At 46.1% G+C, this 14677-nt stretch overlaps 1 protein-coding gene across 2 annotated transcripts in view; it reads left to right on the top strand.

Annotated features, from left to right (window-relative positions):
- Nucleotides 1-14677, top strand: part of VIT (vitrin) — a 118293-nt gene that overhangs the window by 59716 nt on the left and 43900 nt on the right. The window contains exons 6-7 of one of the 2 annotated variants that reach the window (XM_043468322.1): nucleotides 2771-2848; nucleotides 8618-8809. In XM_043468322.1, coding sequence (XP_043324257.1) covers nucleotides 2771-2848; nucleotides 8618-8809 — 270 coding nt within the window. The remainder of the gene's footprint in view (nucleotides 1-2770; nucleotides 2849-8617; nucleotides 8810-14677) is intronic. The other variant, XM_043468323.1, reaches the window with a different exon arrangement.

Genomic DNA, 14677 nt, shown 5'->3' on the forward strand with positions numbered 1-14677 from the left:
ACTGTGAGCTTTACCTCATAACAAAACAGGGGCCATATGAACATACTAAGGTCTAGAATACGAATTTGCCAATCTTAGAAGTACAGTCTCCACATTGGTGGTTACCAAGGAGCTCCTGGGAGAATAAGAGGGTTTCAGCAATCCAAGAATCCTAAGAGAGGTTTAAAAGAAAAATTAATTCCATGCGAGCAGAGATGTTTTGGATTTTTTAAATGAAAATCAATCTGCTGTGTTATTCCCTATAAGTCTCAACTGCTGTGTCATCTCATGTCATTTAGTGACATTTAACCAGAAACACTTTTTGCCATTGATAATAAGCACATGTGCTCTGCAATGACCACCAGTGAATGAGTTTGGAGAGCACAATGCCACGTGAGAGTCTCAGCCGACAGCGGCCACAGCTCGCTCATCTGCTGTCCAGGGGCTCACGGCCAGTGAGTCTTGCTGGATCAAGTCAGAGTCCTCTTCTGAAGGTTCAGATGTCTTCGCGACCTTTCTCTAGGCTTTTATTCCCAATTTTCACATGTTGCTATGCGCCTTTAATTAATTCACTTTGGCAGGCTGGGAGGGGGCAGGAGAGGGGTTATGTCTTTTTGTTCAGCATAGTCTTTCCACATTTCAGAGATGGGAAAGGTCAGAGAGGGACTTCCTAATACTGCCTGTTTGTCCTCTGACCCACATTTCAGAAAGCTGAGCTCAGGCTCCTTTTCCTTCTGAATAGAAACAGAGGGAACCACAGGGTTTTCGATGTGAGATGAGTAGGAAACTGAGGAGCTGGTGTCCCTATGGCGTTTGCAGTGGATAAAGGCACCCTCCTTGGGTCTGAAATAGCCCCACTCACTGTCCACCGGGGCTTCCCAGGTGGCGCTAGTGGTAAAGAACCCACCTGCCAATAGGGAAAAAGTAAGGATGCAAGAGACCCAGGTTTGATCCCTGGGTCGGAAAGATCCCCTGGAGGAGAGCATGGCAACTACTCCAGTATTCTTGCCTGGAGAATCCCATGGACAGAGGAGCCTGGAGGGCTACAGTCCACGGGGTCGCAAAGAGTCAGACAAGACAGTGAGTTAGCACAGCACACGCTGTCTACTGGAGCAGGGCCGACCCGGGCTGCCCAGCCCTGCTCTGGGTGGGCGTTCATAAGATGAAGTACCTCCCTTGAGCCCAAACATTTGCCTCTTTCTCACCTTGAATGACATTCATAGCTAACACCAGAATAACTTCTTTGCATCTCTATGGTGATATATGGTTCCAAAACATTTTAACTATTTTTTTCCTTCAGATCCCTACAACTTTGTCTAGTAAGTTGGTCCATATCATTACCCATATTTTCTGAATTAAAAAAAAACACCAAGAGTCTTAGAGATTGAGGCAGTTAATCATTGGTAAAATAGAAACAGAAACCTAGATTTTCTTGCTCTCAATCCCAAACCCTTCCTGAGAGCCTGTTACCCATTCTACCTCATGACCCTTGCTGTTCCTTGTGCCAGAAGGACCTTTGGTGAACTTAGGCACTAGATTCTGTTCCACTGCCCATCTCTATTTGACACTCCACACCGTCTCCTCTCCAAGCCCATCCTATAAAAATATTCCCTTGGGTTGAGAGTTAAAAATGCTTTCATGGTCAGGTGGAAATGTCACAGAACAGGCGAGACCCCTTCCAAGTGTATTTAAATTTTAACAGAGATCTAAGAGAAAGTGTTAATCATTCAGTTATGTCTAACTCTTTGCAACCCCCATGAACTGTAGCCTACCAGGTTCCTCTGTCCATGGAATTCTCCAGGCAAGAATGCTGGAGTGGGTTGCCATTCGCTTCTCCAGGGGCTCTTCCCAACCCAAGGGTTAAACCTGTGTCTCCTGCATTCAGGATAGATTTTTTTACTGTCTGAGCTACCAAGGAACAGAGATCTAAGCACTAAGGTAATTCCTCAGTTATACTTACTGAGCATCTACTACATTCCAGACACTGCTCCAGGCCCTGGGGATTTAACAGCCACTAAGTGAGACCAATTACCTGCCTCAGTGGGGCTTGTGTTCTCCTGACAGTTTCCATTTCCTTGGAATGAGGCTCCCTGGTGGAACTTCAGGCTAACTCCCTGGCAGAGGACCGCCATGGGCAGCAGTCTTCACAGGCTTGTTCAGTCACACCAGGCTTGAGACTTGCCTACTCAGCCCCAATCATTTTTCTTGTTTATGCTTCCACCGTTTCCCTGATACACATTAGCATTTCTTCTCTAAACTTTCACTCCCTGGGTGGGCAACAAATGGCTATTTTCAAGGCTGATCTCTATTTACCTACTTTCAAGTTTCTCTAGTGCTATGGAATTCAAATGGGTCCCACAGGGTCCATGAAAGTGAGAGGTAGTTGTTCATGCACAGCCAGTCAGCCACGAGAGCTCTCATGTCCAAGAGAGTGTAGGGAGGATTTTCATCTACTGACCTGGTTCAACATTCAGAGTCACATGTATGAAAACTTTGCTTCCAGGTCACATCTTCATGAGCAAATAAGGGTTGCTCATGTTAATTCTGAGTCATGAAGATGTTATGGCTTCCTTTCTAATATTAATAAAACACAGGCAATACAGAAAAACAGAATGCCACTTGACTTTCTCACTGTAATCAACAATTCAGCAAAGGATGGGAGGGGGGTGGAGACTGACTGATTTCATTAAACTCAAGAGAAACAAATCAGAAGGAGGGAATCAACTTATCAGGATGCAACCATCTAAAATCTCTAGCTCCAGAAATAAAGTTTTTTTTCCTTTTTTTGCAGAAGGTAAACCCCAAAAAGGTATAACCTACCCATCGTCTCTTACATATTCATCATCTAAAAGCCCAGCTGCCAAAGCAGGCAAGTGTCCACGTGGGATTTCATCTAAATCTTCTGATTTTGTAATCAGGCAATACTGTGTTTTAGAAGATAGGTTGGAAATTAGCATCTTAACCAGTCAAGCTCCACTGACTCCAGGAATATTTTAACAGATGCCAGGAAAGCGGGCACAGAAATCAATGGGCTGAAGAGTGAGGCTTTATTTTTCATTTGTGCAATTCTGAGATTATCTCCGTGTTTGTGTCATTTTTGTTCAGAATGACTGTTGCCTTGAATTTTATTGTATTGCTACTTTAGAAGATGACATGACATTCTGTGTGGAAATGTTCCCTGGTGGCTGAAAGGGAAAAGACTGTCTCTACTTAGGTATGAAATGAAGGGAAGCAAAGAAGGTGATGTGGTTTCTGTGACAATAGCAAGCTGCTAATCTCAACACCACCAGCCAAAACTGCACTGTCTGGGAGGTTGTGCCAACCCAGCTTCCTGTGAACCACTAAGGGGGTACAGAGAGCACTCAGGCTAGGAAAATACCCTTTTCTGGGTTTCTGTGTAAAAGCAATAACTGTGCTATGCATTCCTGTCCTTTCGCCGGGGGAGAGGGCCGTGGGGGGTGGGGTAATACTTTGATTTCTCATCAAAGAGAAGCTGTGAGTTGTTTTATGGTGGGATTTAACATTACTTCCAGAAACTTGAAATAATGAGAAAACAGAAATAGTGAAGAATAGGAAAGCCTGGTGTGCCGCAGGAGTTGGACACTACTGAGGGACTGAACAACAACCACAAACTTGACAAGCTAGCTGACTTTGTTCATGTCCAAAAAGTGAATATGGTTTTAAAATAGGCAATATAAGCTAGCCAGCATTTATGGAGCTTTTGTTGTGTGCCAGGCATTGTTCCAAGATCATTGGAACATTTACCTGATCTTTGTATTTGATCACCCCAGCAACACCACGGATATGTATTAATACTATTCTTAGCCCTAACTTAAGAGTTTGAGGAAACTGCAGTACCAGAGAAGTTTAGTAACTTGCCCTTTGCCACACAGCAAGTAAGTAGCAGAGCTGAGAATCAAATACAGTCTAGCTCCAAAAAGCCCTCTCTCCACTGTTATCCTGTATTTTTCCTGCCAATTACAGTGTATATAAAGAATCCTGACTTGAGGCACTTAGCATGCAAATAGAGGATGTTTCTCATTCCCCACCCCCAGTTACTCTCCAATAATATCTTTAATGACTTCTTAATTATTCCAGTAATCTAGACCTGTTTTTGTTTGTTTAACTGCACAGAATCAAGTCTTCCTTAATGCCTCCCACAAGCAGAGGGTGGCGCCCCATGGACCATTCTGAGATGTCACCTGTCCCCTTCTCTGTGGGCCCGGGGAGAGGACAAAGCAGGAAGGGAGGGAGGGAACATCCTCTTAGCCTACACACCGCTCTCCCCCGAGGTGGCCTCGGACCCCTCCCCTTCTTCGAGTCCTTCTGCTGAGGGGCCTGGGTCAGGTGCGGCCACCAACATCACAGTTCTGCCAGCACGGCCCCAGCCGTGGGAAGTTCAGTGACACCTCTCCTCATGCAGAAAGCGGGGACAGAAAGCGGGGACTGGGGCCTTCTGGCTTCTGCACTGGGCCATGGCCAAAATCTGGACAGATTCCTGCACCCCCCCCCGTGACTGTGCCAGACACCTGTCCCACACAGCGACCCTGAGGCAGAGCGCCAGGACACCCCCATTTCAGATACGGTTCAGCACCTTCCCCAAGGGCACCACTCTAAGGGGCCGATGGCGCTAGAGCTCCAATGGCATCCCCCTGATGTGGGTCAGGGAGAGGGGAGGGGTGGTGGGGGGAGAGAAACCAGTCACAACCAGTGGTGTCTTAGATAATCAGTGGGTTTCTAGGTCCTCCATAGCAGAGACTAGTTCCAAAACTTCTCTATCTGCCCCTGCACCATGGCCCAGCTTAGCACTGCCCACCCCGCAGGCCTGACTCACTGACCATCAGGAGGAATGCGGAGGAGCTGGCGCCTTCTCACTCTGTGCTGCTACGTACATATATATCTTTGGCCACACCATCCTGCTTGTGGGATCTTAGTTCCCCAGCTAGAGATTGAACCTGGATCCTGGGCAGTAAAAGCACCGAGTCCTAACCACTGGACAAGCAGAGAATTCCAATGCTGCTATGCACATTTAAAACTAGCAAAAGCCATATCTCCCATCACCCGTCCCTTCTACCAAACCATCTCCACCTTCAATGACACCATCTCCATTTCTCACTATCAGCCTTTTATCACAAGACCATCCAGAGTTGTCTGAGTCTGAAAAATTAAATTCAGTCATTCAGTCATTCAGTTAAGCATGTGCTGAGCACATCTGGTAGCAGACTCTGAGCTCAGCCGTAAGGATTCCAGCATAAAAGAGATACTAGGGTCTTATCCAGCCTCAAAATTAGAGGAACCTCTCTTTCAAGTGACAGTCCCACCATGCGGTGAGTCTCAACAATTCAAATAAAAAATCCAGTGAGAACAGTAAAAAGGGTGGCCCCCTTGGTTGCCACTCTTTCTTTGGTGGTAAAATTCCTTTAGAAACGGAAGGAGGAGGGAGAACTGGAGATGCGCAGGCCAGCAGCTGCTCAGGTCCCAACCTGCCCCTAACAAGATGCTTCCTGATCTCACCTAGAATGTAAGTGAACAGATAAATCAGGTTAGGATGATCCCCTCAAGCATCGCAACCCTCCCCTGGGGGAGAGGCAGGTGTATCACAATGATGTCAGCTTCTGTCACTTATCAAAGGTCTACCACATGACAAGCATTGTATGGCCCCCTTATAGACATGATCTCTAACTGGCAACAGCCCCCCAGCTAGGTCTGACCATCCCCACTTTACAGCAAAGGGAGCCAGGCTCAGAAGACTGGAGAGAGCCCCGTGGCCAGGCTGGTGAGGGCTGGAGCCAAAAGCCCAGCCGCCTGGCGCTGGCTATGCTTCTCCAATCAGATTTCCTGGGCGCCCCCTAGATCAGTGGATCAGAATCTCTGTGAAAAGAGCGCTGGATCACCCCCACTGCAATCCTAATGATGTCCAGGTATAGGCAGCTGGGGGACCCCTTGGTGCGGTTGAGTATGGAGCTATTCTTGACCTTGTCCAAAGAATAATATGTCAAGAGTCTGAGGGAAGGTTTGAAATGTTTTCCCATGAAAATCTTTGAAAAAAGCCCAAGCTTCCATATACCTGAAGTTGTACAAAGAAACTATTTTTTTAGTAGTTTTATTTCAAATTTTTCAAAAGGAACCTGGTCTCATGAAGAATTCACTTGGTGTCACACCAGGCATTATAGTCAACAAGGAACTGGAACCATTTGGGGTATTTTCTCTATCTCCCTCTTAGAGACAGCTCTGTTCCTTGAAGGAGAGCAGGCAAAAATGACTAGGTCTTCCATGGAAGAGTGTGGAAGACCAAGGAGATGGCTCTGTCGGTTGAATTTATTTATGATTGAAAATATCTGTGTTCTAAGCAAGTAACATAAATGGCTGTCCATAGGATGCTTCATTTACTATCTAGCAAATCAATATCAGCAAAGGCAGACTGGCAAGGAAGCAGGTTGGCAACCTCAGAATTAGCCAATGGTATGAGAAAAAGATAATCCAGATCCTTAGTATCTAATGAGTTTAAAGTGGCAAAAATATTCACTATTTTCAAGTAAGTTTTTCTTTTAATTTAACTAATTGTGTTTTAATTAATAATCTGCAAGAACAATGAACTGTCAGTTTATTTATAGATTTCTCTCCAAATTAGTAATATATCCTCTTTCATAAAATATACGAGTGATTCTGTTAAATGGCTTTTCCCTGTATGAACCGAGCCTGTGTCTCCCTAAAGAGGCATTAATGCCTGGTAGCATTTACCAGAGGGTATAACAGAGGAGTACTTTGGAGAAATTAGAAACTTCCCGAGGACTTGTTATGAAAGCTCAGTTCCTTTAGAGTAATGGAAACGTCATAAATCACTCAGGTTTAGTTTTGCCCAAGGATGGCGTGAAGACTGGCTGAACCCCTGAGGCCGCTGCCAGCTCTTTAGCAATTAGTCTGGCACAGTCTCCAGGCGGATTTAAAGACGACCAGCTGCTAGCAAGCATCAGGGTAAATGCAGGATCCGCTTCCTGCGCTGCCAGCCTAGCGCCTGCGAGAGCAGACAGGACGGCCAAACTCTAGCCCAGTTCCAGGATGTTCTGTGCTGACCTGTGCTCCCAGGTCAATGCTCTGACTCCCGCAGGCAGTGAGTGTCAAGTTGGGGGAACTGGCAAGGACCTGGGCTGGGCAGTGGGTCTGAACACCCGACCCCGCCTCACGTCTGGACAGGGCTGCAGTCTGACACGGCCCAGCACGCAGTACCATGTCCAAGAGGAGGTTGGGCGGCTCCCACAGAGTATAGAGCTTTCTAGCTCAGATGCTACCCCCCTGGCCTGCTGTTCTGTGTACCAAAGATGCTTCATCCTTAAGCAGAGTTACAGCTAGAGCTGGGATGCTGTCATAGGCTGAAAAAACAACCCCTGAAAAGATATCTGTATCCTAATCCTGGAATCTGCAGACGTTTTCTTACACAGCAAGAAAGAGGCAGGGGCAAAAAGGCTGGGAGGCTGGTGTGATTAAGTTAAGGATCTTTAGATGGTGGGGGGTAGGGGTGGTGGGCATGGTGGTGATCCTAGACTGTCTGAGAGCAGGGTTGTCAGGGAGACTCAATGCAATCACATGTATCCTCGTAAGAGGAGGGAGAGGGAGATTTAACACACACAGAAGAGAAGGTTGCATGAAAGTAGAGCGGAGAGAGAATTGGGGATGCCGGCCTTGGAGACTGGAGGGGTGTCAAGTCAAGGACTACACTGCCACCAGAAAACAGAAGAGGCAAGAAGCAGATTCTCCCTGAGAGCTTCCAGGGGGAGGCCCGCCCCATGATACTGATCCCAGCTTTCTGCCTGCAGAACGCTGAGGGACTACATTCCTGTTGTTTTAGGCCGCTGAGTTTAGGGTAATTAGTTGTAGCATCCCCAGGAGACTAACACAGACGCACGGATGTAGAAACTGGCACACCTGCTGTGGGGTCCAGCCGGCACACATGAGGGTGGCTGCTATTCCCTCCCAGGGCTGGGGTGCTGTTCACTCTGGGGGCCATGTGGTCTTCCCTTCTGACGCAGACCTGTGGTTCTCTATACAACCCCAAGGTCCATTGGGCCGCTTACCCCCCATGCCCTCAACCTAATAAATTCAAATCATTTAAAATCATGGAAGCAATCTAAATCATCACATGTGGATGAGGAGTAACGTTTAGAAGAAGAAACGAGATGGTCTTTACCCTCTGATTAGTTCTGTTACCCCATTTTACAGATGCGGAAACTGGGACCTGGAGGAGTTAGTCGGCTAGTCGTGAACCAAAACCAAAACATCTAAGACACGTTCTCTAAAACAATAAAAGCCCCGACAGCACCCCTTACCTCTAGGCCAACACGAACTGAAACAGCATATATATCCAAGAAGCATTGCTTCTGGTGTATGGCAAATTAATTTGATGATTAATCCTGTTCAGCCTTGTTTATGTGGCTATTGTTTTGAGCTGCCTTTTAAATATTGTATCATTATTTCATCTTTGGTTCATTTATCAACTTATTCCTCCATCCAGATTGTACATGCCTCCACAGCAGCTAGCACAGGACTTTGCTCATAGCTAGTGTTCAAGAACTACTTATCTCTGTCCTGAAGAGCCTACCAGCTATTCTGTAAGCCCCAGTGTAATTCCACTTTCTTACAGGTGAGACCGCAAGAGCAGATCAGAGCCCATCGGTTCCAGGGACAGCAGCACAGCCAGTCACTGTGACGCAGGTCCCGGGGACCACCGCCATCGAGGCCACCCACACCATCTTGCCAAAGCCCTCCCCATCTGCAGGCTCAACCACCAGCAGCCTCCGACCACAGCCCGTGGGCCAGAGAAGCAAGGACCTGGGTCAGTAGGTAGACTGTATGTTGCCATGGGCTAGAAAAGTGGGAGACTGGGTTTTTAGGGTCAACAGCTTGTATGAATGCCAATGCATGGAGTTTTGAGCTGGGTAAGGGAAGAACTCCGGAGACCTGGGCCGGGGGTGTGCGCCGTGTCTTCCCATATTGAAGGGGTAAATTGAGCTCATGATAATTCAAAACTGAACTGAAAGCTAAGCAAACTATGTAGAAGGACTTAATACAGATTTGAAAATAGGACTGCTGTTAATCATACTTTGGAACGTAGAATATTATGTGAAACTTTCCCATTGCAAAATCTCCATTTCTCCAAAAGCTCAGCTGGAGGGCTAATAGACTCCTGTGTAAACACTGTTGGGTTCTAAGGGACAAACTGAATACTCCTGGAAGTCTTCAAATATCAGAAGCAAGCAACAACAAAAAAGAATCCCTTTAAGAAAAGTCAGCTCAAGTTTTTATTTCTTTTCTGACTGCTTTTTGTCTTACCACTTGTATCCATGTCTTAAATCGTGTTTTAGGTTTTACCAAAGTCCAGTTTATGGAATTAATCTTGGTATTACATCGAACACAACCTTAGGAGCCCATTGGATAATCCAAACAACAGCTTACACAGTCTTCGATGTTAGGCACCCTGGGCAATGAGCATCTATCTCATTTCTAAAGGTCCTCTGGCAAGAGGGTAGGAAATTCCACAGAGCGGGTGTCGCTGTGTCTAGGATACTTCTAAATATCTCCCACCTGGTATCACTTTTTGCTTCTAGGAGGAAGTGCCCAGGACTGGGTCTTTTCAGCCTCACCTCCAGCTTCCAAACATCGCTGCCACATAGCATGGCCCTTCCCTCTTCCCTGTCAGAGCCCAGCTCTCTAGTCAACAAGTCCAAACACGTTCCGTGTGCTAGACACACTTCTAAGCCCCTGACAAATATTAGCCTATTAAATCCTCAAGACAACCCTATAAAGCAGATACAGTGCTTCTAATTTGATTAATTCACCGTATTGAGGAAGAAACTGGCCCCCAGTCACCCCGAAGGGAAGCCGCAGAGCCGGGCTCCAAGACCAGCAGCCCGCTCTCCCGTGACGCTGCCCCCGGCCCCGGCGACAGGAGCCATCTCCACCGTGAACAGACACCCACGGCCCTCACCGTGTGGCGCAGAGGCTGAGGCCTGGCCTGCCTGGACACGGACAGGGTGACAAGATCAGAGGGTCTAGACACAGCCAACTCCCGCTCTGATTAGTCATAAACAGTCACAGAATGCACAGCCCATTCTCTGCCTGTGCCAGGCACCCTGCACGCATTATTTTAATCTTCCCAACAGTTCTATAAAATAGGAATTATTATTATTCCATCCGATGCATGGCTCACGGAAGAAGCTATAACCTAAAGTCCCCAAATAAAAATACCACAAAAATCATTTCTGAACTATATTAACACACTACCCCATCCTCTTGATTCTTTTAAAGACTTGTGAGTAGCTGAGTGAGTTGCTTGCTCCTGGTGTCTCCTTAGAGGATGGCAATTTTTACATAACACATTTAATTAAGCCTGGGGCCTATTTACTTTGCTACACTGGGAGCTTGGAAATCCTGTTACAAGTTGGGCCTGTGCTTGTGGAAAACCTCAAGCAACTTGAAGCAGTGGCTCCCAGCCTGGCAAAGCCTCCTTATTCCTGGCCTGGGGACACAAGCTTTGGGCAGCGGCCTTGCAGCCCGTCAGCGTTTGCTCTTCATCCCGGTCCAGCACCCACGTCCGTGCTGCCCCACAGACTCCTAGACAAATATCCAGGCCAAGCGCTCTGTGTAGCCTGCGCCCTAATTGCTATGAGAGGAGCCAAACTGGGGAGGGAGACAGGAAGAGAGGACTTTTCAAAACATGAATGGTTTACTCAAAGGATTTTCTGTAGGAATGAAGAAGAGTGAAGATTCATGTTTGAATGCCTATGTCTTTTTTTTTTTTAAATAACAGCCTTCTTGAGATACTTTTTGTCTACCGTACAATTCACTCATTTAAAATATTCAGTTCAATGATTTTCAGTGTACTCAAAATAGTGCGACCATCACCACAGTCAGTTCTAAAACATTTTCATCACCTCAAAAAGAAACCCCACACTCACTGACAGTCAATCACCACGTCCCCCTAAAGGCCTCCCCCACTGGCCCTAGATAACCACCAATCTACTCTCATGAATGTCTATCCTAATGCTTGGCTGTAGATATTCACTATGATATTTTAGCCCAAGTGTACTAAATAATATTTAACATATAGATGGCTTATTTCTTCAAATAGCTGAAAATATTCTATTAAATTATGAGAGCAACTCTCCTGCTGATGGACAAGTAAGGCGCTACTGATGATTTAAGTGATTTTTTTTTCCCTTCATATATGTGACTGTAGTCAAAAGATTCTAGAAGTGACTGTAGATGGGGCGCTGAAACAAAACCTAATTCATGTATTCATTCAAAAGCATTCCTTGAGTGCCCACTGTGTGTCAGGCGCCATTCCAGGGTCTTGGGCTATGTCAGTGAACATATCCTACCAAGATCCCCCAAGACCCCTGCAGCAACACACCTAAGAAGTGTGAGGCAGAACAGGAGCCGCCCGCTTTTGGGGGTCTCAGAGTCATCTTTGCTCTCTGTTGACAAGAGCTGCCTTTCAGACCAGACACAGGCATGGGAGGGAATCCAGGAGAGTCGAAACTTTGCAGGAAGAAAAGAAAGGGGCTCTCTCAGCTCATGAAGAGAAGCTGATGCATGTGGCAGGACTCCCAGGAAGATGGGGCTGGACACCAAGGTCACATCTCAGCCTCTTAACTGACCTGCAGTTGTGCAAACCTAACAAGACAGAGAAGAGTACAGAACAAGAGAAGCCTGGGGCTTCTTGGGGGAGCCAAGACCTAGAGTGACAGTGACTCAGAGCGGAGGCGAGACTGTTCATGGGAGAGGCCAGTGGGGTGGGAATGTCGCACCTAGTGGAGCCAGGCAGACTGCTGCTTCCCAGGACCAGAGGGGGCAGGCTGGAGAACAAGGTTCAGCATTATGCTGAGGAAAGGGCTCTGGAAACAATGGACGATGCCTTAGGTCCAGCAGCAGGGTCCACTGAATCTACTACAGTTTGGAAGGTGGAGTGTGGCTTCGCCCAGCATTGTTTTCTGGTCAGGTTTATCTCAAGAAGCGCCCGGGATGCCTCAGCCAATCTAATTACACAGCATCAGATGTGGCCACACTGAAGGGTAAACACCAGAGGGGAGCAGAGCGCCACCTGGTGGAAGGGCTGGTGACACACCTTTCTACTCCAAGCCACCCCCTGACCACTGTCCCCTAAGGAAGAAGTGGTGAAACCTGGGAAAGGAAGGAACAAGTATGTATAAAAAGCCCGACCCTTCCACGTGCAATTTCCCTTCTCACCTACATGTATCTCATCTCTGAATGTTTATCTTCCTTAAGGTATCAGGAGAAGATTTTTCTTAAAATCCAGTCTTATAAAACAGTAAGACAAACATTCCAAAAGAAAAATAGGTGAAGGTTATGACCAGGCAGGCCATGAAAGAAGAACTACAAATAGCCAATAAATATAACAGATGTTCACCAGGAATCAAATACACTCAAAGTAAACAGTAAGGTGTCAGTTTTCACCAAGTCACATGGGAAATTGATAAAACACGGTTTGGGCAACAGTGTAGAGAAATGACCCAGCATTTGCACTTACAGGAATATATCCTAAGATAATTATCAGTCAAAGTCAAAAGAAGCCTGGACATAGATGTTGTTCATGATAGGAAAATAAGTGGAGACAATTTAATTGTCGATTGTCAGAATGGTTAAAAAGTCACTACGCAGCTATTAAAATATGCACACTTACTGACAAGAGAAGATTGGAATGTGACAGGTTGTTAAGTCAAAGAAGCAGGCTACAAAATAGGATGGCTACCAATCTCATGTGTTATAATTATGTTTTGCACATGAGAATATGTGCATAGAAAAAGGAATAGAACACTGTATACCAAAATTGTAAACCAGCCACTGCTGGATAGAGGGATTGCAGATGATTCTTTACTATCCATAGTGGATATGGTGGTAGTGAGCACGTGTTCACTTTATAATTAGAAAACAGAACTATTTTGAGTTTGTGTCCAAATAATTGGAACAAGAAAGCAGAGACATCACTTTGCCATATAGCCCAAGGTCCATATAGCCCAAGCTATGGTTTTTCTAGTAGCCATGTGGAAAAGGCAATGGCACCCCACTCCAGTACTCTTGCCTGGAAAATCCCATAGATGGAGGAGCCTGGTGGGCTGCAGTCCATGGGGTCGCTAAGAGTTGGACATGCCTGAGCGACTTCCCTTTTACTTTTCACTTTCATGCACTGGAGAAGGAAATGGCAACCCACTCCAGTGTTCTTGCCTGGAGAATCCCAGGGACGGGGGAGCCTGGTGGGCTGCCGTCTATGGGGTTACACAGAGTCAGACACGACTTAAGTGACTTAGCAGCAGCAGTAGCCATGTATGGATGTGAGCATTGGGCCATTAAGAAGGCTGAGTGCTGAAGAATTGACACCTTTAAACTGTGGTGCTGGAGAAGACTGTTAAGAGTCCTTTGGACAGCAAGGAGATCAAACCAGTCAATCCTAAAGGAAAATCAGTCCTGAATATTCATTGGAAGGACTGATGCTGAAGCTGAAACTCCAATACTTTGGCCACCTGATGCGAAGAACTGACTCATTGGAAAAGACCCTGATGCTGTGAAAGACAGAGGGTAAGAGGAGAAGGGGGCGACAGAGGATGAGATGGTTGGATGGCATCACCAACTCAATGGATGTGAGTTTGAGCAAACTCTGGAAGATAGTGAAGGACAGGGAAGACTGGCGTGCTGCAGTCTTCACAAAGTCACAAAGTGACTTTGAGGGGGTCACAAAGTGTCAGACACAACTTAGCAACTGAACAATTAACAACAACAATTGGAACAAAGACAAAAGGAATGAAAAGTTATGGTGGATAAACTTGATTCTAAGAAAAACTGATGTTTTCCCATGACCTCTTATCTCTCCCCTTCCATGAAACTTGGTTCTTTCCCTCAGCCAGTTTTTATGTCGTCCCTTTCCCCCCAAAACAGACTGCAGCTCTCCTCACAGAATCTCCCTTCTCCCTCTGCCCTTTTAAAAACCTTGCTTCAGAAAAATTGCCTGGTGAATAATGAATGCTGAAATGTATTCAATTCTCCCACAGAGTAATTAAGGATAACCCATTGTGTACCCTTAAAAATGACTGAAAGCTAATGCTATTTGCATCAATACCATGTTAATGCAGTTTAAGCAAACTGCTAAATGTTAAATGACATTTCTATTGAGGAATTACTGTAACCCCCTCAGGAGAGGCACAGCTGAATTATTATAAGAATAATGAAGTATAAAGAAATATGGCACTTTAGGAAAAGATGCTTTGACAGTTGTGGAGTGCAAGGGCTACTGTTACCTGGAATTTTCAGTCAGCGTTTTCAGTTAAATCCTTTTCTTCCCCTCATTTCAATGACCCCTCCAGAGCAGGTTCAGGCCACCCAAGGACAAAGCTTTACTTTGGTTCTGACCTTGGTAATATCTTGCTAGGATGGATCATGGAAAGAATGAGAAGAGTTAAATTAAAATTCATGCTCTGGCCAGTCAAATGTCATTACAGATCTCTGGTCCACCACCACCTACAAATCAAAAAACCTTTTCACTCAGTCATGTCCGACTCTTTTCGATTCTGTGAACTGTAGCCCATCAGGCTCTTCTGTCCCTGGAATTCTCCAGGCAAAAATACTGGAGTGGGTTGCCATTTCCTTCTCTCAGGGATCTTCCCAAGCCAGGGATCAAACCCGGGTCTCC

The sequence above is a fragment of the Cervus canadensis genome, chromosome 5 (assembly GCF_019320065.1).
Source record: "Cervus canadensis isolate Bull #8, Minnesota chromosome 5, ASM1932006v1, whole genome shotgun sequence".
NCBI lineage: Eukaryota > Metazoa > Chordata > Mammalia > Artiodactyla > Cervidae > Cervus > Cervus canadensis.